At 41.1% G+C, this 24430-nt stretch overlaps 1 protein-coding gene across 1 annotated transcript in view; it reads left to right on the top strand.

Moving 5' to 3' along the window:
* The window catches only part of LOC129194805 (multiple PDZ domain protein), a 36828-nt gene extending 18717 nt beyond the window's left edge, over positions 1–18111 (top strand). Inside the window, 28 exon segments of the mRNA XM_054800206.1 lie at positions 1292–1490; positions 1658–1693; positions 3385–3489; positions 3577–3657; positions 4254–4431; positions 4506–4751; positions 4874–4945; positions 6084–6276; positions 7504–7700; positions 7765–7856; positions 8488–8566; positions 10276–10323; positions 10511–10697; positions 10775–10861; positions 10933–11019; positions 11085–11171; positions 11239–11384; positions 11891–11974; positions 12284–12477; positions 13493–13507; positions 14673–14820; positions 14907–14993; positions 15823–15898; positions 15973–16133; positions 16723–16827; positions 17093–17187; positions 17389–17512; positions 17587–18111. Coding sequence (XP_054656181.1) covers positions 1292–1490; positions 1658–1693; positions 3385–3489; positions 3577–3657; positions 4254–4431; positions 4506–4751; positions 4874–4945; positions 6084–6276; positions 7504–7700; positions 7765–7856; positions 8488–8566; positions 10276–10323; positions 10511–10697; positions 10775–10861; positions 10933–11019; positions 11085–11171; positions 11239–11384; positions 11891–11974; positions 12284–12477; positions 13493–13507; positions 14673–14820; positions 14907–14993; positions 15823–15898; positions 15973–16133; positions 16723–16827; positions 17093–17187; positions 17389–17512; positions 17587–17733 — 3356 coding nt within the window. The 3' untranslated portion in view covers positions 17734–18111.
* The last annotated feature ends 6319 nt before the right edge of the window (positions 18112–24430 follow it).

Here is a 24430-nt window from a genome sequence, read left to right as displayed (position 1 = left end):
CGATATACCGCATAATATATTATTTATTTAAAAAATACTACTACTGCTAATATATATTAGGGCTATTAACGCGTTATAACCTTCTATTCCCTTTAACAACACTATCTAACAACACGTCCTCAGCCAACACCATAGGTTGAGGAAACAGGGTTGTGACAGTTGATGTGGAGCCACAAGCAGGAAAAAATATTGAGCAGAAATGGGCAATAGAAAAGGGTATTTTGAATGGTAAGAGAGATGGCTCTCTCGACAAGACCAAAGGTTATTTGTATCTACTGTCACCGTGAGTTGAGTCATCACGGAGTACGCCGACTCAAACGGCACTTTTTATTGACTGCGAGCTAAAATTTTGGTTACGAGCTGCTAGTTACCGGCAGGCATTTCCAAGGACAGCTATTTGGGGGCTTGTGTCAATGTGACACATCTTTATTATAATTATTATTTATTTGTGATTTATTAGCGTTTGTGCTTGAACTGCTGTGTCTGGCAAAGATGACAGAATAAAAGTTGCATGTTGAAAGACCCGCGGTTTCTTACACATTGCTGAAGTCGCCAGACTAAGAAAAGTGTGAAAGAAAATGTGTGTAAAACAGTGTTTGTGCTTGCGTGTGTCTCTGTAAAAGTGTTTGAAAGTGAAGTATAAGCTATAGCCTGAGTGCGCTACAGTATGTGGGCGCTGTCCTAGTTCTGTCAACTACTGACTCTTTTTGAGCACTTTCTTTTGTTAAGTGTCAATATTTATTTTAACACCCCATTTCACTTATTCGGTGGGTGTTTTTGCAAACCTTTATTTGTAATCTTAGTCACAATTATATTTCATGAGATTATTTCCTTGAAGAGAATGATGAGTGTGAATGATGATTACTTTACAAATGTCTGCTTGTTGTACATTGTGTTTGTCTTTTATATGTTGAGGTCCATTTTGTTTTGAGCTGTTTAAAAAAACAGAATGTTTAATAAACAAAATTTGCATAAAGCAAACATATTATGCAAACTATGATATGATCTTTCAAACGTACACTTATTATAGGTTAAAAAAACCTCTTTCTATCTGCGATTAATTGTGATTAGTTACAAGCTAACTTGGAAAAATCTAGCCCTAATAGCAGCCCTAATATACAGTATATACACTGTATATATCATCAGCCCTTCAATGTCTTCCTGTTCCCTTAGCAGAAAAACAGACCCAAAGCAATAGCATACATACTGTATATATACATATATATGTATGCATATGCATTATGCATTATACAATATTTACTTATTGCTATTATATCATGTACCTTGATAGGGATGACAGTAAGCGCCATGAAGGACGGCCTGGGTATGCTGATCCGCAGCATCATCCACGGCGGCTCCATCAGCCGGGACGGGCGCCTTGGGGTGGGTGACCTCATCCTGTCCATCAACAGGGAGCCCACTGCCAACATGACCACCACTCAGGCCCGCGCCATGCTTCGCCGGCACTCTCTCATTGGGCCAGACCTAGGGTAAGAGATCATAGTTAAGACCTTTTTATAATTGAACCTAATGCATAAACTGTATAATTGACTAATAGCGGGATTAAATGATACGAGGAGTGGATTTTGCTTGCCTAACTAAAAAACAAGGCACTGTTGTTTGGTGCATACATAAAAAACAATTCTTCACATTCTAGATCGGCACCCGAGGATGATCTGTGCCCGTTTTATGTGTGAGTATGACTAATCGACCTGATCCATCTAAATTCGGAATTAGTGTGAAACTTGAATCATGTACGAATCTTAATTTCACTACTAACCACTTCAATCTTGAGTTTGTAAACCTGTGAATGGACCACTCTCTCTGCATGTCTCGCTGCATGTTTGTGATACCACTAATGGCTAAAGTTAGGGTCAGAAGTTTACATACACTCATCATGGGAATGAATATCATCAATTTCATGCCTTTAATGATTAATTTGAACCATTTTTTTTATGGAGTGGATTTATAATACAACATACATCTTCAATGATCTTCGGTGATTTTTAAACACATGAACTGGGTGCAGAGGTTTGAATTTATTTTGGAAATTACACATGGTCAAAAGTCTACATATAGGCTGAAATACTATATACACATACCCCCACTAACACTGGGTTAAATATCCCTGAGTAAGTTTCACCTCAACACCTCAACCAGACACCTCAAGCTTCTGGCATCATTCTGGCTGATATTAGACAACTCTTTTTGGCAGAAATATTCATTTAAATTGATGATCCTAGCATGGCTTTCAAGCATAGTCTACAAATGTTCATCAGTTTTGATGCCGTCCAGCTGTTGAGTTGAAGTTTATGCAATCAGTCAGTCAAGCTGACAAGCAAAAAGTTTATAGAGTTTTATAGCCTTGTCAAGTTAAAAGACACTCTGGAAAAGATGGGCACCACTTAATATAACATTTAGATGACTGCGTGTATATACGGTATTTGCGCCTAGGGATGGAAATAATATAATATAATAATATTTTAACGATCAACTATGAAGAATTAGCAAGTATTTTGCAGAAAAATAAGCATATCTGCTTCTTTCTGGACGTATGGTGTCTCCAGCCGTGGAGAACACCCTCTCAGACAGGGGTGGAGGGCGCCTGCGCACATGGAGAGAAAATGCAACATTCACTCAAAGTTGTCGCATGCTGTGTGTGCAAATGTTTCTGCATATTGGTAATATTTTCCTCCCTTTGATGAAGTATCCACTTTGCAAATATTGGAAGTTGCCCTGCTGTCATCCTTTCTCATGAAATGTAACCAAACTTTTGAGCGTTTGTGAGGTTGGGGGCCATGTTTCCTGCTGGCTGCACTGGTGAATGACATCGCCATGTGACGTCATTCGCGCCCACTGGAATCAAAAAGGGAATCATTTGCAAAATGTACAAATTATCTCAAGGAACTGAAAAACTGGGAACTCAATTCCCATCCCTATTTGCACCTGCATAGACTTTGGGCCCTGTGTAAATGACAGAAAATCCCAAATCCCAAATAAATTCAAATTTGCACAGCCAGTTATTGTTTTTTAGTATGATTCCATCCATCCATTCATTTTCTATGCCGCTTCTCCACATTAGGGTCGCGGTGGCATGCTGGAGCCTATCCACCTTGCGGAAAAACAACAGTGGTTCAAATAATTCCAACTTCTGAAATTTACGTGGCATTCACTCCCATTTTTAACAATCATTGACGATGTACTGTACATTGTATTATCATTCCATTTTGTGTGAAGAACCATCCAATCATTAATGACTTATTCATTTTTCATCCTTAATGATCTATTTGAGCCAACATTAAAGCCCATGATGAGTGTATGAAAACATCTGAACTGTATATTGATCTAGAATTAGTTTATTCATGTATTTATGTTTGTGTTTAGCATCACGTACGTCCCTGCCGAGTATCTGGATGAGTACAAGAACAGCCTGGAGCAAACCACAGACAACGTCTTCTCTGAACCTCCGCCGCCGATCTCAGCTCCAAAGTGCGTGCTATCTAGTTTAAAATAAGGTGGAACAGTGTTTTTAGGAAAAACAAGACCATGTTTAAGTGTCTTCTGTTGCTATTATAGGGATGTTCCTAACCTTCCAGAGCGGGAAGATGGCGAGGGGGAGGAGAGTGTGACTTATAGCAACTGGAACCAACCTCGACTGTGAGTACACCAATTTACAATGTGATGTGAATTTGTGAAGGGTTTAATATAAAAACAAGATTCACCACTCTTTCGTTAATGTTGGTATTACTGTTTTTTGGGGGGAGGACGGGTTTTTACATATAATAGTGATGACAATAGTATTAGTAGTAGTAATAGTAATGTAATTTTGTAGTTTGAATAAGTTTCTATTATATACTGTGTGGGTGTGGGTGTGCGTATGTGTGTATATTTAAAAAATTATAATTTCATACCAATATTTATATTAGTAGGAGTATTATTATTATTATATTTTAATTTGTTTTTAGATTTGCATGTTTTAATGTATACTACTACTATGCTATATACAGTATATACTATGAATTATAATGTATACTACTACTATTAATAATAATAATAATAGCAATAGTGGTAATTATAAATGTAATTTTCTTCTTTTTGATTTGTTTTTTTGCTTATTTATTATAACACTATGTTGCTATTATTATAGACTATATTTTCAATTTATATTGATTTATTTAGATTTGAATATTACTAATAATGCATAAGAACCCCTTGGTGCCAGGTGTTGACTGTTGTACTACACACCTCCTCAGTGTGGAGCTTTTCAGGCAGCCCGGCAAGTCTCTGGGCATCAGCATCGTCGGGGGACGAGGGATGGGCAGCCGTCTTAGCAACGGCGAGGTGATGAGGGGCATTTTTATCAAGCATGTCCTGGAGGACAGTCCTGCTGGGCACAATGGTACCTTGAAGACTGGAGACAGAATTGTAGAGGTAATTTTTTTTAAAGTTCTACTTCTTCAAGCTTGAAGAGATACAAAATGACGCTACCTGATGTCTCCTGTCAGGTGGACGGCGTAGACTTGAGAGATGCCAGTCATGAGGAGGCGGTGGAGGCCATACGCAAGGCGGGCAACCCCGTGGCCTTCTTGGTGCAGAGTATCGTCCACAAGCCCAGGGTAAGCCTGAATACAAATTACTAGACAGTAGAATATTTATATATAATGCATCATGTTGTGCAGTGTGCATCAGTGGCGGCGGTAGAGTCCAGTGAGGACAATGTCGCACCTGTAACGAAGGACAAGAAGGACAAGGTTGGTGTGACAAGAAACACGGTCTTTATTTTATAAAGACTATTTTTTTAAATATTAAACACTGTGTGTTGATAGTTGTTTTGTCCTTGTCTAAAGTTATGGTTGTGTCCTCTTCTCTGTAGGAGGCTGACAGTCACAGTAGACTTGTCTTCCGCCTCTCCCCAACTAACCCTTTTACTCCTACCCCGTTTAAGGTTTGTGTCTCTCCGTTTCCGCTTTCATCATCGTGCTCCTGCTCTGTGCGTTTGTGTGCATATAGCCTTCAGAAAAACACACAAAACATAGATTTTCAACTTTCGGAGGCATACTGCAGTGTCCTTGCATGCACATGGAAGTGTCTCACTGTTTGTCTGCGTCAAATCACCACATTTCAATGTAGTTTTTTTCCCTCTGTTGTTTTTAAGGACCTAGTGCATCAATGCTAGTTAGAGACCCTCAATATGATAACACACACTTGTTTTAAGGAAGTACTGTAAAAATGCTAGTCTAGTCTATGTGCTAGGAGGGCTCGGTGTCTGACTGCACTGAACAAAATCAGAAAAGTAGCTTACAACAACATCGAATTAAAAGCGCACCACTGGTATGAGCGTGGAGTTTGTTTTCCAGAGAGAAGATTATCACGTCGATGTTTGATGTGCAGGTGCCAAGCAGCTATTTGAGGTGATGCACCGCTCGAACTCAACACAGATATAATATCATCAAACCTCACCTTTTTGGAAACAAGAATGAGGTGAAAGAAGAACGGGAAAAATATCAATCTATTTGTGGCAGCATCAGAGAAAGATATGCGGAACTTTCACTCGGAGAACTATAGTGCGTTCAAAGACGCCGAACAAAGTGGGAATGAACGCAAACAATGAAACAAAACAACCTAAACGTACAAATACTGTGAGCTTTACAACAGTATATTATTTTTCCAATACAATAATAGTGCTTGTTTCCAAAATTCGTATTCCAAAATGTAGTTACTGACAAAACTATTTTTAAACAAAACATGTCTTTTTGTGTCTTTCATTGCTTCTGAAAGTTTTCCACTGCTCACTTTGGTGGGGACCTCTGTTCTATATGACAGGAACTCTCTGCTGTTAGAAGGACCTATTGCAAAAACACTAGGAACTAGGAACTCCTGCAAATCTCTTGTCAAAGATCGTCTCTATAGCTGGAGTGCTCTGCTGTTTTTTAGGACCGACTGCAGCCTGTTGCTGTTTTACATTTAATCACGTACTAGCCAGAACTAACATAAATCAAGCCTATCAACTCCTCCTACAAAGAGTATTGATCCCAAACAAAAAAATGTGTCACCGTTTGCAAATAAGGTTGTTTTCCCAACAGGCAAAGAAGTGTGAGACAAAAGACGTCCTTGGTGGCGGCGGCGGGAGCGGCGTCCTGGCCCTGCCGGTGGTGCCGCATGTAGGGGAGACGGACACCGACATGTTGACGGAGATTCCGGGCTGGATTATGGAAGATGCTGAGGAGGGGAATGATGAGGAAGAAGAGGAGCTGGATGAGTTTGGATACAGCTGGAGTGAGTACAGTGTTATTACTGTATGTACAGTGGGAAAAATAAGTATTTGATTCCTCTACCAACCAGCAGGCATTCTGATCCGCACAGATTGTTTATGTGTCCATAAAGCACACAAATTAGTCAGAAAGTACTCTTCATCTCAACTTGTTATGTGGATAAAAGACAACTGTCACGGAAACTGTCTCTCCCATTCAAACCCCTCCATCACCATGGGCAAGACCAAAGAGCTGTCAAAGGACCTCAGGGAGAAGAAGACTTGAATAGAAGACCATCAGCAAGAAGCTTGGTGACAAAAAGACCACTAGTGGCATAATAATTCACAAATGGATGAAATACAACAGTCAGTCACCGATGGTCTGGAGCTCCATTCAAGATTTCACCTCGTCGGGTAAGCATGATTGTGAGAAAGGTGAGGGACCAGCTTAGAATGACAAGGGAGGAGCTGGTTAATGCTGTCAAAAGAGTTGGGACCACAGTCACCAAGAAAAGCATTAGTAACACACATTGATGTAATGGATTTAGATCCTGCAGTCTCCTCAAGGTCCCCCTGCTTGGGAGAATGTGATACGGTCAGATGAGACCAAAATTTTTGCTTTTTGGCATCAACTCGACACAACATGTTTGGAGCCAGAGAAATGAAGAATATGAGTCTAACAACACCATCCCTACTGTCAAACATGGAAGTTGAAACATTCAGCTTTGGGGCTTTTCTTCTGCTAAGGGAACAGGAAGACCGTACCAAGAATCTTGGTCGAGAACCTCCTGGCCTGAGCCTGAACACTGAAGAAGGGTCGTGGGTGGGACTTAGGCCATGACAATGACCCAAACGTATCGCGCCATGGCTCAAGAAGAAGCGTCCTGGAGTGGCCTTAATCCATTTTAAAATCTGTGAAGCAGATGCAACTTCGATTTGAAACTCGAAAGCTTCAGAATTTGGAGAGTGTCTAAAAAGGAGTGGACTAAATTCCTCCTGAGATGTGTGCAACCCTAGTGGCCAACTTCACTCCCTTTTACACTCTTGTTCTCTCTTAATAAACTTAACCATTTAAATAAATGTACAATAAAAAAATATGGATTGCACATATCTTCATAAAGTGGTAAATTTACAAAATCAGCAGGGGATCAAATACTTTTTTCTCACCACCGTATTTAATACATATTCAGTGCCTTATCACTAATAAATTACTGGTAAATTATTACAATATCAGTATAAAAACTATGTTTCAGAGAACGTCATCCAGCGCTATGGCAGCCTGCCAGGCGTCCTGCACATGATCGAGCTGGAGAAAGGCAAGACAGGTCTGGGCCTCAGCCTGGCGGGCAACAGGGACCGCTCCCGCATGAGCGTGTTCGTGGTGGGAATCGACCCTGCGGGAGCGGCCGGGACGGATGGACGCATGCTTGTCGGGGATGAGCTACTGGAGGTAAGATAGAGTTTACTGGTTGATTATTTTTGTTTAATTGTTTTAATTATTTGTTTTTCTCCAGATTAATGGGGAGGTCCTGTACGGCCACAGTCACCAGAATGCATCATCCATTATCAAAAGTGCCCCATCTAGAGTAAAAATCATCTTTATCAGGTAAAAAAAATGAATAAGTCCATCCATCCATCCATTTTCTATGCTGCTTATCCTAAGAAGGGTCGCGGGGGTATGCTGGAGCCTAATAAGTCAAAACTCAAAACATATACAGTATTGTTAATATTATTATATTAAAATATGTTATTTTAAGATTGCGTCTATGTAATCACGGTCTCTCCCAATTGTAATGTTATCAACATCCACTAGAGGAAGCAAGTGTATCATACTGTAAATCTTTTTGCACTTTTAAGATAACATAAGCCAGTTGTCCCCAACCTTTTGCAGCCCACAGTGAAGAAGAGAGTCTGAAGTTTGTTTTCCAGAGGGAAGATGGTAATAGCGTGGTTTGATGTGTGTGATTGACAGGCGAAGCACGTTTTTATTTTTGCTGCTGCGTGTTGGTTTGGTAGTGGACAACACTGTAAATATAGTCTCACAAAAGTAATTGGATGGGACTGGAAACAGCATCTTCAATGCCATTGTGGCAATGCCATTTAATCCTAAATGATGGAACAACAAATGTCTCCATTTGTCTACATTGTTACAGTTTCCAAAAAAGAAACCTTGGAAACTATTGTATTTCATTTTTATTTATTATTCCAATTATTATTATTTTTTACTTTTGGAACAGGAACACAGAGGCGCTGGGGCAGATGGCGGTGGGCCCGGTGAGAGAAGCTGAGGGAGATACATTGGAGTCCCATGTGGAGGTACAAGAAATGTTGCATCAACAAGTGGTCAGACACAGCAGTAGAGTCCCATCATACTCTGAAAATAAACTTTTAACACACACTTGAATGACATTCAAATGTGAAGTGGACCAGTTTATACCAAGAAAAAGTATGTAATATTGCAGTTAGTTGGTGTACAAACTGCAGCTGTATCTAAAGAGTGGACCAGAGACAAATTGCAGAATGCACTGTATTTATTATAATACACGACAGTCGTCCATCACTACATCGTGGTTGGAATATCACTCCCTCACTCAATCGCGTTTTTTCAAAAGTTAATCAATTAATAAATGATCACAGTTTCATGGTTGACTATGACCTATTATTAGTCACAAATATTGAAAGACAAGTTATATGTAATATTCTGGTCACTAGGTGTCAGTAAGGTGACATTGATGAGGCATGACATTATATTACCTTCACACTGCTCGTAGTAGAGTTGTGAACGATAAACCGATGCGACTGGATATCTGGTTTGAAAAGCAAGCGACGCGGTTGCATCGGTAGCAGCCTGCTGGATTGATATGAATCAGCCATAAATCCTTAGATTAATCGATTGTCGAGACATGGGCCTGGTATCGCAAGACTAGCAACTGGTTGACAGTCCATCACTTAAACAACGCGAGAGCCCGGGCTGCACATGCGCCGAAGCTTAGCATGACTGAAGACAAGAATGGATTTAAATAGCAGCAGCATGCTAGCTAGTCCAAGGGAAAGATTTTCAACACATCAGCAAGACATATGTACATCGTAGCAATGTAATTTATCTTATTTATTATGTATTGTGTAAAACTGAGAAAGGAACAACATCAAATTAAAAGCATTGTCTGGAACTGATGTCCATGTTTGTAAACTTCCCTTGCAATCTCCAAATGTTCTCAATTGGATTTAGAACAGGGGAACACGCAGGATGGTCCAAAAGAGTGATGTTGGACATTGGACATCTGGAAGATGTCAGGCGGGCATTGTGAACTGCAGCGTTGTCCTGTTGAAAAAGCCAGTATTTACCACACAGACGAGGGCCTTCAGTCATGAGGGATGCCCCCTGCAACATCTCCACATAGCCAGCTGTTGTTGGTTGCCCCTGCACAACCTGAAGCTCCATTGTTCCATTGAAGGAAAAAACACCCCAGATCATGATGGGGCCCAGTTCCACTGTGCTATGTGGAAAACATCTCAGGAGGGATCTCCTTGTCATGCTAGTAACGTTGGAAGCCACCAGGACTGTCAAAGTTTGGTGCTCTGGTGCAAACTGCAAACGGGCGATTTTGTGGCGTTGACAAAGATGAGGCCTTTGAAGACATTTTTTGTTCTTAAAACTTTTCTCTCTCAGATGCTGTCTGATTGTTATTGGACCGCACTCAGCACCAGTAACAACCTTCATTTGGGCTGAGAATCGTCCAGTGTCTTGACGGACAGCCAATCGGATCCTCCACTTTTACCACTTGACTTTTTGGTTCCACAACCCTCAGGATCTTAAAATGACCATCTTACTGCGTCCAACCTCAGCAGCAATGGCACGCTGCGAGAGGCCTTGCTTATGAAGCCCAACAATCTGACTGCGTTCAAAAAGAGAATGCTTTTTTGCCTTTGCCGTCAAGAGATCACACGCGCATATATTATACAGTTTCGATTGCACCATATACAGTAACACAGTATTATTTTAATTATACTATGTCTCCTCACAGCCAGAAACTGCTGCCAATGGCAATGTGGACGGCGCCGCAACGCTAAAGGTGAGTCGCTTACTTCCATAAAAACAATACCAAATAATAGACTGTATTCTTGGAGGTCTGGCCACAAGGAGGGAGGGAGGTTTTCCAAAATGATCATGTCAGAAAAAAAGTAAACAGAAACATATCCTAAGTATTGGGTTGGGACCTATCATTAAAGAAACCTATTTATGTTGTGGTCACCATTAAGGAAGAAGATGAAGGGCCCACAGAGGTGAAAGTGCATAAAGAATATAGTGTTCAGTACACTGAAGACTGCACAGGAGGCGCCGTGAACGGGGAACCAGAGCTTGGCTACACTGTGGAAATGCTTCAGAACAACCCAAACGAATGCCTACCCAGCGTGATTTCCGGCAGTCACCTGGAAACAGCCAGGAGTGAGTTATAGTTCTTTCTTAAGGGTGATAGTTAAACAACACATTTGCTGAACTACCTAAACTATGTTCCTTTTAAGGTAATTGCTGTTCATCGGTTCAAAACAACCCAGACGAAGGCCTCGCCAGCCTACCCAGCATGACTTGTCAACCGGAAACATCCACAAGTGAGTCATCTTTCCTTCTTCAGGGTGATTAACAAAACAACACATACACCAAACTGTGTTCTTTTTTTAAGGTCTTAGCCATTCATCAGTTGAAAACAACCCAGAAGAAGACCTCACCAGCTTACCTAACGTGCTTTGTCAAATGGAAACGGCCACGAGTAAGTCAACCTTCCTGCTTCAGGTTGATTAAGGACACATACACCAAACTGTGTTCTTTTTTAAGGCTATAGCCATTCACCGGTTCAAAACATCTCAGAAGAAGGCCTCTCCAGCCTATCCAGCATGCATTTTGAACTGGAAACAGCCATAGGTGAGTTATCTTTGCTTCTTAAGGGTGATAATTAAATGACACATACACTAACACTGTTTTTTTTAAGGTCATAGCCGTTCATCAACCCCTTCTACACTAGCCTCCGACCCAGCCACATGCCCCATCATTCCGGGCTGCGAGACCACCATTGACATCTCCAAAGGCCGGACGGGCCTGGGGCTCAGCATCGTAGGGGGATGCGACACCCTGCTGGTAGGTGGAACGACCACTTATCTGACTTATCTTTTCTGACTTTTAGAACACACAATTTCTTGCAGTTTCTTCCCACTTGCTGTAGGTTTCCCACCCATGACTTAGTGGCACAATTTATAATCTATTCTGTGCTTGTTCAAGCTTGGCAGTTTTGCCACCACAGAGTATCCATCCTGGGATGTGATCTCTGACGCGAGTATTTTTTTTTGGCGGGTTGAAAAGAATTTGCATCCACACAGTGTCAGAACTCCTGGGTCAATAACAGTGTTGTGCAATAACACCAGAGGAGTTGCACAGTAGGGGATGTAGAAGTAGGTAGCTTCACTTTCTACAGCTGATGGACTTCTTTAGACAGCAAACTAGTTCAATCAACAGCGTCTCTGTTGGTTGCAGTCAAGTACTGCACTCCATTGATCATGTCCATTCTCGTCATTTTATACCGTTACTTGTTTCCTGCGAATAAATGCTAACAATGCAGACTTTTTCCTCTCTATTCCTGGCTACAGGGGGCCATCATCATCCATGAGGTCTACGAAGAAGGTGCAGCCTCCAAGGACGGCAGGCTGTGGGCCGGAGACCAAATCCTAGAGGTGTGCTTTTCATGAGAAAAATAAGGAGAGGCATTTCCATTCATGCATGAGGTTTAACCGAGGATCAAGTAGAAGCGGATTGACGATAGAAGTGACCTGATTAATGGAAACAGATTCCGATATGTGGTATCTAATAAAGTAAGCCTGTAAGGCTTGGTTGTCAGGGGTGAAGGTCAGTCAATACGCACACTCATATGACTACACGCGTCTGAACTTTTCAATCACGCAATCACGCAACGTCTTTTCTAGGGGAGGCTGGGGGAAAACATCCAGTTTTATCTGAAGTGACGCCGTGCTCTTGTATTGCAGGTGAATGGTATCGACCTGCGCGCAGCAAGCCATGACGACGCCATCAACGTGCTACGCCAGACCCCACAAAGGGTCCGGCTGAGCGTCTACAGGGATGAGGCCCAGTACAAAGAGGAGGACTTGTGGGACTCGTTCACCGTGGAGCTGCACAAGGAGCCCGGACAAGGACTGGGACTGAGCATCGTTGGGAGGAGGTACTAACCTACCGTAATCAAAAAGAGCTATAATGCAGTTATAGCAACATGCTAACTAGGCACGCTTTAAAAATGCATGATTGTTTCAGCTTTACTGTAGCGGACCAAAATGAACTCTTGGTGGAAATGTGTCATTCTATCAGCTTTACTGTAGTGGACCGAGCCAAACTCTTGGTAGAAACGTTTCATTGTATCGGCTTTACTGTGCCAAACCAAACACACGAAACGTGTCATTGTCTCAAAAGCAAATAAATATTACTGGTACAGTGCTAACATCACATCGTGTGTCAGTTGTAATCAGACATACTAGCTGTGTATCCGACTAAAGTGGACTAATATATTCAGTAACTAGCAAAATGAAATTTTACAAAAAGTTCACACAATTGGTGTATTGTGATATCAGATATCTGACAACGTTGCATCAGAAATTAGTCTGCAATTTCCACCTGAAGTAAATGATAGCGTTGTAAATGATATACAGATAAAAATATAATATAGTTATTTACAAATTATTTTATTTTGGATTTTTTTAAAGTGTTTTTTTTTATCATTGCACCTGAACATTTCCCGCGGCCTGGTGATTGGGGCCTTACAGCATGCTAGGGGATATGATGTGCTCCTTTACACGTTTGAAAATACTGTAAGAATAACACTTTTATAGAGGTGGCTTCTTTATTTTATAATGTAAGAATAACAAATGTAACCATTAAATCAAATTGAATCAAATTGTTCTGTTTTTAAATATTTTGTTTTTGAATCGTATCTTAACCCGTGTATCTAGATGCGTATCAAATCGTCTACCACAAAGAGGTTTACATCCCTAGTAAATATGTGACAGAAAACAGTTTAAAGTCGTCATTGCAATTTCCCATATCTGATGGTCCTCTGTCTGAGAGTAGCAATTCTATTGCACCGGGTCAAATACTTCAGAAAATGCTGAACGGATCCATGCTGCTTGGTGTCTAAAATGTTGAATACTCGTAACAAAATGTCCCATTTTCCTTTTGTTCTTCAGATCGCGGGACCAAAGGTAAAACCATGACTACCGCTCAGTGTATCATATGTGCTAATCATAGGTAGAGCAGATAGAAATACCCAAAGACATATATACATTGACACTCACTGAGCTGGTTGGTGCATTGCTGCGATACGTCAACATGTCCACAATATTGGATGTGGCAGATCTGCCCGTAAAGTAATGCAAGGAACTGGAGCGGATTTCATCAAGCTATATTCAGTGATTCATATATACATACAGTACATATACAGTATGTCTACCACTATACAACTACAGCTGACGGATGTTTACCACTGCTTTCTCACCTCTCTTTCTTTGGGAAACCTACAGTACAAGCCAAAAGTTTGGACACACCTTCCCATTCAATATATATTCTTTATTTTCATGACTATTTACATTGTAGATTCTCAAAACTATGAATGAACACATGTGTAGAGTGTGAAATAACTCTAAATATGTGTTATATTTTAGACATATATTTTTTGTCTTTGAATTTTTTTTGATAGTGCTGCAAACCCTCGGTGTTCTCTCAATAAGCTTTATTAGGTAGTCACCTGAAATGGTTTTCACCTCACAGGTGTGCCTTGACAGGTTTACTCAGTGGAACTTCTTGCCTTATTAATGAAGTTGGGACCATGGGGTTGTATTGTGTGTTTCCTGTGGCATGTACAGTACATAGTACATGAAAAGTTATCTAAGCAAATAACAATCACAGTAGCCAATTTAGCTAAAGAGAAAAGACTTCCTTGTTGTCTGGAGGCTGGTTTCACCGCAGGAATCCACTGTATTATGCGCGGGGCTTCACAGTATTAGCCACAATGTCAGGAAATTCTGTTCATAAAATTATGTTATAATGGCCAAATACAATCAAAAGTCATTTTTCAGTCTCACCTATGAAAAGTAATCCCATGAGATCTGGTTTGGACTCTAAACCGGTTTGTACAATTCCATGCAGCACATGAATGAGGCATCTTGTTCCTTCTCTCTCACCACATCCAATATGGCAGCGACGTTCACGTATGATTCAGTGCTCAATGAGGCGTCTACGTATATATGTCTATGGAACTACCCCACCAAAAAACCTTATCTTCTGTCATGCGCAACCCATTCCTTACAGTCAGTAGATTTTTTGAGTTGAAGTGTCCTCAAATCACAGATGAAACTGTTTATCTGGTAGGAACGACACAGGGGTCTTTGTCTCAGACATTGTCAAAGGAGGCTTGGCGGACACAGATGGCCGACTCATGCAAGGCGACCAGATCTTGACAGTCAATGGCGAAGACGTCCGGTCCGCTACTCAGGAAGCTGTCGCCACTCTTCTCAAGGTACTTCAGATACCAGATATCCAGTCGCATCGGATTCTACCGGAAGACGGCATATTCTCAATGTAACTTTTTTCCCCTGGTTGCAGTGCTGTGTCGGTTCTCTGAAGATGGACGTTGGGAGGTTTAAAGCCGGACCCTTCCACTCAGAACGGAGGCTGTCTCAAAGTAGCCAGGTGATCCCTCTTGCTAACTTCACACATACACTAGCCGGAGAAATATAGTGCTGGGAGTTGTCCAACCTGGAGGAGGCCCCAGGGTAGAACTAGGACCCGCTTGAGGGTCTATGTCTCACAGCCATCCTGTGAACACCTTGGTATACCCACGGTGGAACTTTAGGAGCTAGCCCGAGACAAAGAAGCAACCCTAGGAAAGAAAATAGACAGATGGACCCAGGACTTTTGTCCAGAGGCTTGTGAGCTTGATAGTCTGTGCAGGGCTGTAACAGGCTATTGTGGTGAAGATTTTGTACCTTCACCAGTTTTGCGTAGTAAACGAAAGGCCAAAATTGTAAATACAAGTGGCTTAAATTAACTTCATCTGCAGGGTGTCTAGGCTTATCTTTAATGGACGGAGTGAGGAGTTCGGTCATGCGCCGCAGGCACCTATTCCAGGCATGACTAACTGTGAGGGATCCACTGCTGAGACAACAGGAGGTGGCCCGAGACGGGGAAATTTGGGCATCTCTACTTAGACTGTTGTTGTAAGAAAATGGACGGGTGGGCTCAGGACTTTTGTCCAGACGCTCTTGAGTTCAACAGACAGATCTGTGAAGTACTGTTTAGGACTGTTGTGGTGAAGATTTATTAGCCGATCTATGTTTGGGGACTATGGCTTATCTTTGCCTTGGAATCCATGCGTTGGAACCACAGGAGGTGACCTGAGACAGGAAGTCTGAGCATCTTGACTGTTGCTGGAAGAAAATGGACAGATGGACTCTTGCCCAGAGGGTGCATGATGGAACGTGTCCATTAAGTGTTTTCACACTGATTTCTTGCATTTCAGACAAGTGAACCAAGCAGCTCCAATGTGGCCTTGGACGTAGGAGGTGACCCAGACAAGCGGAGCAGCATTCAAGAGCGTACGCATCCTTCTTTCTGAAAATAATGGGAGAAATAACATCAAACAAGACTTCCGATGTTTTGTTGTTTCCAGAGCACCAGGACGACGTGAGAATGGTGGAGTTTACCAAAGGCCCCAGCGATTCCTTGGGGGTCAGTATCGCAGGCGGTGTGGGTAGCCCTTTAGGGGACATACCCATCTTTATCGCCATGATGAACCCTGGTGGCCTGGCGGCACAGACACAAAAACTGAAGGTATGGGATTTGCAATTCATTTGGCTTGCAAATGCGCATACCGAGAGCCCCCCCAGATTTTTAGCGACGTTGACAATGGCTGCTTTGTGCGACGCAGACCAGAGAAGGCTAATGAATCACCCACTCATGAATTCAGATGGTTGGCGCCAACAGAAGGACTCATTGAACACAATTACATAGCCTCATCAAGCAGCTGAACACAATGTTTTGCTGTTCTCCCATGTGGCAAATTCTGTTTGTACAACAATGCGGTGAAAAAGCGTACATTGGTGAATTCTCATATAAGGGCACTCAGACAACCATGTTTTGTTTAAATACATTTGTTAGGGAGAATCCTTACAAAAAATGTGTCAATACATAACTGAAAACTCATTAAATTTTGCCAAAATTAAAAATAAATATTCATTCATGAATTAATTAAGTAATCATTTTAATTTCTCTGTTGCGCCTCAGAGATCTTTAACATTTAGAAATAATATCAATAAGCTAAAATAAAACGTAATAAATTAAATCAAATTAAAAGATAAAAGGTAAAAACATGTACTTCATCCTGCTGGATAATATTAACATGTACAATATTCTTCTCGAGGTCGGGGACCGGATCGTCAGTATCGGTGGAGCCTCCACTGAGGGTATGAGCCACTCGCAAGCAGTCACGCTCCTCAAGAACGCCACAGGGACAATAAAGCTGCAGGTGAGATGACGCAATATCCACAGGAAATAAATCATTATATATATATATATATATAGCTACTTTTTTTCCCACTTACTTTTTTTCCCCACTTTGAACCCTGCGTCTTAGACAGCAGTGCGGCTAAGTTATGGCTAAATACTAATCTCATGACACCTCCTTTACTTCAGAACTACGAATTGTTTAAATACTGGTATATATATATATATATATAAAGCAGAGAGAGAGATTTTAGATAACAGTGAAATCTACATTTAATTAATTAAAGGTGGTGGCAGGTGGTGATAACACTGTGACGGGTCCAGCTCAGGATCAAGTGGTTGGGGGCCTCACAGCAAGCTGCATCTTTCAGGATGATCTCAGGTTTGAATCCACTGTATCATGTATGCAAATAATGTAGATAACTGACAAATCAAATGCACAAATACACCAGTAATCAAGCAGAGGTGGGCTGCCTGTGGCCAAGTGGGCCATGTCCGGCCCGCCAGATTGCTCAAATTCGGCCCGGCTTGAAAGTCCAAAAACTTTATGAACTGTTAGCATGTCTCATTGTGTCCCCATCAGCCCCCCTCAATATAAGACCATCATTCTGGAGAGAGGATCCGACGGGCTGGGCTTCAGTATCGTCGGAGGCTATGGCAGCCCCCACGGGGACCTGCCCATTTACGTGAAGACCGTTTTTGTAAAGGTGTGCGCCATGTCATTTGTTTAAGACAGCAGGCCTTGAATAATTAATTGACGTCTTTTTATGTATTTGTGAAGGGGGCAGCAGCAGAGGACGGCCGCCTGAAGCGCGGGGACCAGATTATGGCCGTGAACGGGCAACCACTAGAGGGTGTCACGCACGAGGAAGCCGTCGGTATCCTGAAGAGGACCAAAGGGAGCGTCACGCTCACTGTGCTGTCGTAATTTTGACATTCCGTTGAAGTATTTCCCCGATATTAACTGTGAAATTGTTAATTTTTTCAGATTATTTTCACTTAAATTGACGAGGACAGCGCACTGGAGGCCACAAGCCGATTAGGCAGAAATGAACTGCTAATGATTTATTATGTATTCTATCAGTGTTAGATCCCCCTTACTCAAGTATTAATGCAAATACATATAAACTGAGTGATAAATGGCACGATAAAGCTGCTATGATTAGTATTTCATCAAAATATCATTATTAGGCATTTATGTTGTCTAGTCTAGTCTTACCACCTTTGTGTGTGATGCAAGAACTGTCCAAGCGACAGAATTCAATTTATTCATGCTGAATTTGAATAAAAAAGTGACCTTTTCGAATTATTATTTTTTGATTACTTGAGATCTCTATATATACTTCCTGATCAAAATTGTGAAGATGGTTTCACGGCGAGAGAGAGAGAGAGGGCAAACTGGTGTTCTTGCGTACCACCAGTGGTCCGCGTACCCTTGTTTGGCAAACTATGCAATGCATCCCAGATTTTTGTGATGTTGTTTAGCCAACGTTTTCAGCTCAACACCCTCAAAAGACATTGCAGGCCCACACACCTCAGTTTGGAAAACCTGGTTTAGATATGCTTTATTATTACTGTTGTATTATTACTTCTTTTACCTTAGCGTAGGCATGGGTCCATTTGAGACGTGCTTCAACAGAGATGCTGAACTTCTAAGCGTGTTTGGTGAGGTGGGTTCATTATAACACGCAGCTATCACAGCAATCAGAAATGGAATGAAATCAGAATGTTGAACAAATGCTTTGGATAAGGTAAGTATGATGGTCGACTATAACGTGTAATAGCAGTCAACTAAAGTGTGGCTTCCTCGTCTTTCCTCTCACCTCTTCTCCTCCCTGACACAAGCAAGTGTGCGCCCTTCATAATTTCCATAGTTGCCCACCTATGCCCATGTAACCAGTGCCTCCACACTTCTGCAGTCAGCAACCTAAACCTGTGTTCCCTCTTTTATTGCGGGGGATAGGTTCCCAAATTAGCCCACAATAAATGAAATCTGCAAAGTAACCAACTTTTTTTTTTTTTTTTACAATGATTATATGTTTTAAGGCTGTAAAACCCCTTACCATTCACCTTTTCCACTTTTCTCAGACAGACATTATTTTTATCACATTTCGCTCTTGTTTAAACATTCTCAAAGAAGTTCAAACCTTGAACTTTTAATGATCAACCTACAGGTAGGACACAAGAAATTATTACAAGAAATTATTAAGTCACTCACTTGCATTTTTTCTCCTGTGACTATGCCTTTTCATCCTGGCGCCGTTCAGCTGTACTGTAGCGTTTTTGTATCCTTGTTAAAACATATTACTGCAGTTTTCCTCCTGTTGCAGTCCTCCTTCGAACCAAATATTAATTTACAAGCTAGCAAGCTAGCTATCACACAGAAGACACGGCAGGGCGGCAAGAAGGAGATTGATTGACAATGGTCTACAGCCAATCAGGATGCAGAAAACAATGGCCGGTACAGACTAGCGAGGGACGAGACACTCAACTTCACACAATGCAATTCTTCTTAAAGGGCCAGGCTCTGCCTGTAACAGCATATGCTGCAATTTAAAAAAAAAAGGGTGAAGAGTTGTCAAAACATGCACCCCTACTGAATTGCCTGAGCTATCATTTTACGGATAAAAACACCACTAGGTGGCCCTGTTATTAAACCAAATTTGGACTGACTTGAAATTTCTCACAATGCCCTCTCCAAAAGAACCACTGTAACTTTAGAGTGTCTGGCCGAATCGCCACAACATTTGGTAACACACCTTTAGAGGACGTACAAGCAAGTGTGTAAAATTTGAGCAGTACTGGTTGAGATCAAGCAAAATGTCTTTGCATACAACCTAATTAGCCAAATGTCATTGACCATTTGTCGAATGATAATAAAACTTTGAGGACATTGTATAACATGTATGCTGGTTTGCCTTCGAAAGCATTTGACCACAACCCATAGGGGGCGCCACAAATTTTGGAAACATTTTCACATGACTTTAGTTTTTTTTGCACTCCCTTTTGTGGAGTCTGTTGTGGGGGAGGTGGGGCTTCATCTAATGAGATGTGGGGGTGGTTCTGATTCACCGGGCTGTGTAAACAAAACAAAAACAGGTTTATTTGGAGGTTTCTTCACCTCAAGGTCAGACTCAACAGCTGTGAGAGAGCACCTGTTGTTGGCTTCCGAGCAGCAGGGTCGCACCCACCCTGAGGAAGTCAGATAGGTTAGTCTTGTTTACTTAAGGCATGTCAGGACAAGGCTACCTGATTTAAAGTGTATTGTAGCCTAACCAAAGTTTTATCTTGTAAAATATCCCAGGAACAAAACTTACTGTAGACTTAGACTTTACTGATCAACAAGGGAAATTGCTTCAAAGACTTGACAAAAAGTCGACACATTGCACACAGAGTGATAACTCAAGAGGCGTCATTGTGACTTCCAAACTTATGTCACATACTACGCCCCTGATGGGATGCCATTCAACCGGTCTGACAGATACACATTGCTGATGATGACCATTAGGGGACAACTGAGCAAAATGATGATGGTAATAATTGATATTTTGATATGTATATTTGATATTTTTGAATATCCTTTCATTCATTCATTCTATCCCTTGTCCTGACTTGGGTTGCAGGGGTATGCTGGAGCCTATCCCACTTGACTTTGCGCGGGAGGCTGGGTTACACCCTGGACTGGTCACCAGCCAATCGCAGGACACATATAGACACTCACGTTCATACCTACAGTTGCCGATTAACCTACCGTGTATATTTTGGACTGTGGGCGTTAGCCCGAGTACCCAGAAAGAACCCACACATGCACAGGAAGAACATGCAAACGGAGATTCGAACCCAGAAAATTACATATATATAATACATAATACATATATAAAATGTATTTTTCATTTGTATCATTTATTCATTCTTTGAGGATTGGCTGCGAAAAACTGCAGCATTCTACTGCCTTAATGGGAGGTGTCAAGTTACTATATATGGGAATGGCTACAAGGATTTTATGACATCAGTTTACAGGCGCCAACTGATGTGGTCGTTTGCACCAAGTGGAGCGTGTAGGACAATGTGGTGTGTTTACAAAGGCAACAAAAGGGCATGTTGGGCGCTAAATGCTCCATGTTAGCATCACAAACAGCCTTGGACAGCTACACTATATGGAGTCTTTGGACTACAAGGTGTTAAGCACACCTTTGCGTCTTCCTCTTGGCATGTTTACTTTTCAGCTTGGTATGACATCACCGTGTGGCTCAGGTGCGATAAGGCTTAGCGTGTAATCATAGCTTTTAGGAGCTGTGTTTGAAGTATGCTGCAAGTGATGTTTGCAAAGGGTGGTGGAGGGCGTCACCCCAAAATCTGACATCATCAGTGTCAAATGAGTTTCAGGTCAATACCAAGCTGAATTATCGAGCCAGTTTATAAATAAAAGCAGCCTATTGATTTGGACAGCGGGATGGAAAAACATTTAATGCCTCCGGCCCTCGCTTGGTGTTCCAGTCGAACCTCCATTCTTGTTGAGCAGACCCACAGATCATCTTTTGTGGTCAAAATACTGAGTGCACCTCAAATTGAATACTTACATCAGTAAACTTAAATAAGTACTGTGTACTGTGCACACTCATGACTGTACACATTTTGACAGTGTGGTGCTGTCCCAAATCAATTATGTACAGACACAGCACTGGACTAGTAGCACCCTCAATAGTCGTCATCTTCACTGTTTACAACAAATTGCGCCTACAACTCTTATGCTGCAGGCACTCAAGACTGCCGGTAGCTAGCAAGGTAGCGAGCTAACAAGCTAGCATGCTATCGAGCAAACCAGTTAGCCTCGAACGCATTTCTTCTAAACTTAAGAAGCCAAAAACGTACTCACTTTTTTTTTTTTTTTACCAATTTTAATGTCCAGGTCTATTTCTAGTAATTGTACTTTTAGAACGCGCCGCAGAACAATAAAAAAATGAGCTGCGGACTGCAGCACTTTGGACACCCCTGTACTATACAGTGTTTGTGTCTATTTTTACTCCTTTGTTTATTCATTTATTAATGAAGACGCTCACAAAAAAACTCTACTATTCGACATTCTTTATCCTTTTTCACCCGATAAGAAAATAGAGGACGTGAACAAGTTATCAGTAATTGCTGAGACAAGGAGAAGGGGTAGGATTAAATAAGGTCTGCTTCTTCCTACTCCTTTTTGGACATGTTGAATTGTACAAGCGTAAACTATACTTCAATATAACTTTGTTAAGCATGTTAAATAAAACAATTGACATTACCATTACAAAATGTGAGCATACACTTTTTCAATGGTGATAAGTAATTACGCAGCAACGATGCCGTGGCCCATCAGATTATTATTTTTATTCATGTAAAATGTTATTTATTTTTCTTTTATTCATTTGTATTCATTTATTTATTCATTATTTTCTATTTGATTTGATATTTTTATTATGATTGCTATCTTGATATGCTATTGATATGTTTTTATGGTATCTTCGTCAAAAAACAACATCAAAAAACAAACAACCGATTGACCTTCGGACCGGACAGGATTGTTGTATTGATACCTGTCTGGCTGCCGTTGCAGTTGTTCAGACAAAAAACATTTAAAAAACAAAAAAAGGTGACGGCATCTCACGTGCTTCCGCTTATGTATTTTATGGTGAGCTTGTGTTTACATGAATGAAGGAGTGAACAAACACATGTGGGCTAATATGAAACAAAACAATGTTGCATGGGGCCTTTAAATACGCTGGAACCCCAAAATGTGAAGAAACTCACCTCCCAAGCATGAGCGTCCCTCTGCACTTTCACCCATAACAGATCCCCTACCTTTCTGTACAATTTTTGCACTCTGACTCCGGAACAGATTATTTCATTTCAACGCGCTGTACCTCACCTCCCAACAAGCAGGTGCTCGTGCCGATGATCCCGATCCCTCGAGGGCGTTGTTTAATTTACCCACCAACCTGAGAAAGAAAGCACGCAATCATCAAACAAGAAGAAGAAAAAGTGGAAAGGTTCCAGCAGACTTGCATGAACGTGTGAATGGTGTGTGTGTGTTTGGTTTTTTTTAGACTTTATTTTCACAGATAAATGCACCCTGCAATATACACGTATCCCTGTAAATTACTCTACTGTAGAACAACAGCACATACAGAACATCAATGATCAATATAACCCAGTGATTTTTATTTTTAATGAATTTATTTGTAACATTAAATACGGTACTGTATTTAAAAGCATTTTTAAATTAAAATAATAATTATACCCAAAAATGCAATTTGTATTTGCCTAAACTATTAAAATTATACTAACAATAAATATCCATCCAGGTTCTTCCACTTATCCGGGTCACTGAAGCTCAGACTTCCCGGTCTTCGGCCACCTCTTCTGGTTCCACCAGGATGACACCGAGGTGTTCCCAGACCAGCTGCGAGACATAATCCCTCCGGCATGTCCTCACTCTTCCCCAGGACCTCCTCCCGAACACCTCACCGGGGAGGCGTCCAGCATGCCTCAGTCCCCACTGTAAACATTGTGGATCGATTTATATATGAATATTGTTATTTTTTATGTATTACTTCATGTATGTCTAAATGAAACTATTTTAGATTTAATTTGATTTTTATGAAACTATTAACCTCTAACATAATTATTAATATGAACAATAAACACTCATTATTTGCATTTGATTTGATCTTTTAATAAAAATGTTTTACACGTATTTCAAAATTCAACTATTCATTAAAAAAATACAAATAAATATTAAATAAATACAATAAATATTTTTAAAAAATTATCTTTTAAAATGTAATTTTAAATAATTTTTAAAATGTATTCCAAATCCCACTTTAACTAATTTAGTTAAAATAGAAATTAAAGTGTCTTAATGCATTTTTGTATTTATTTATAAATTAAATTTGATTACAAAAACTAATAAAATTTCAAAAAAACAGCAGCTGAACATTGTTACTGAGCATTAGTATGTACCGTGCATATAGAGGCAGCATGTTCTTTAAAGATGAAGCTCAAAATTACACAAAGGGAGCAACAAAAGCGATATTTGAGTTTGACAAATAGCAGCATGAACAAGAGATGCTGCAGGACAGTTTTTAGCAAACGTACAGAACAAACTGTACATCACAGAAGATCACGGCGTCCTCAAGGCAAAGCATGGCGAAGCATGCAAGTCAACTGTAAGAGAACGACTTGTAACCTTGTCCTTGGAAGTACTTCTACTATATCAGCAGTACAAGTGGACATTTTTGTTTTAGTTGCACAGACCAGCTATCCATCTACTGTACATGAGCAGACAAGCTCTGTGGGAGCCATGGGGGCAATCATTAACAAGCGAGCCAGCGGCGGCGGGAACGACGTTAGGTCAGCTAAGTGGTAATTGCTGGACTGTCCTTTAAAGCTGTACTGTACTATTGATCGGCTGCGTTTTTAGCGCTTGCACAACCATGTGACTATGACACACTGCTGCACTGCTATCAGTGACAGGCTGTTAAAGCCCTCCCACCATCCCCCCTTTCTTTGCAGGCAAAGAAAGAGCCGACTGTTAGCCAAGGAGGCTTCATCCGTCCCAGGAGTGGGTCGAGACAGGTGGCTATCCCCAC

This window comes from Dunckerocampus dactyliophorus, chromosome 15 (assembly GCF_027744805.1).
Source record: "Dunckerocampus dactyliophorus isolate RoL2022-P2 chromosome 15, RoL_Ddac_1.1, whole genome shotgun sequence".
Lineage (NCBI taxonomy): Eukaryota > Metazoa > Chordata > Actinopteri > Syngnathiformes > Syngnathidae > Dunckerocampus > Dunckerocampus dactyliophorus.
Note: the sequence above shows the minus strand (reverse complement) of the source record. Positions and strands in the feature narration are given on the sequence as shown.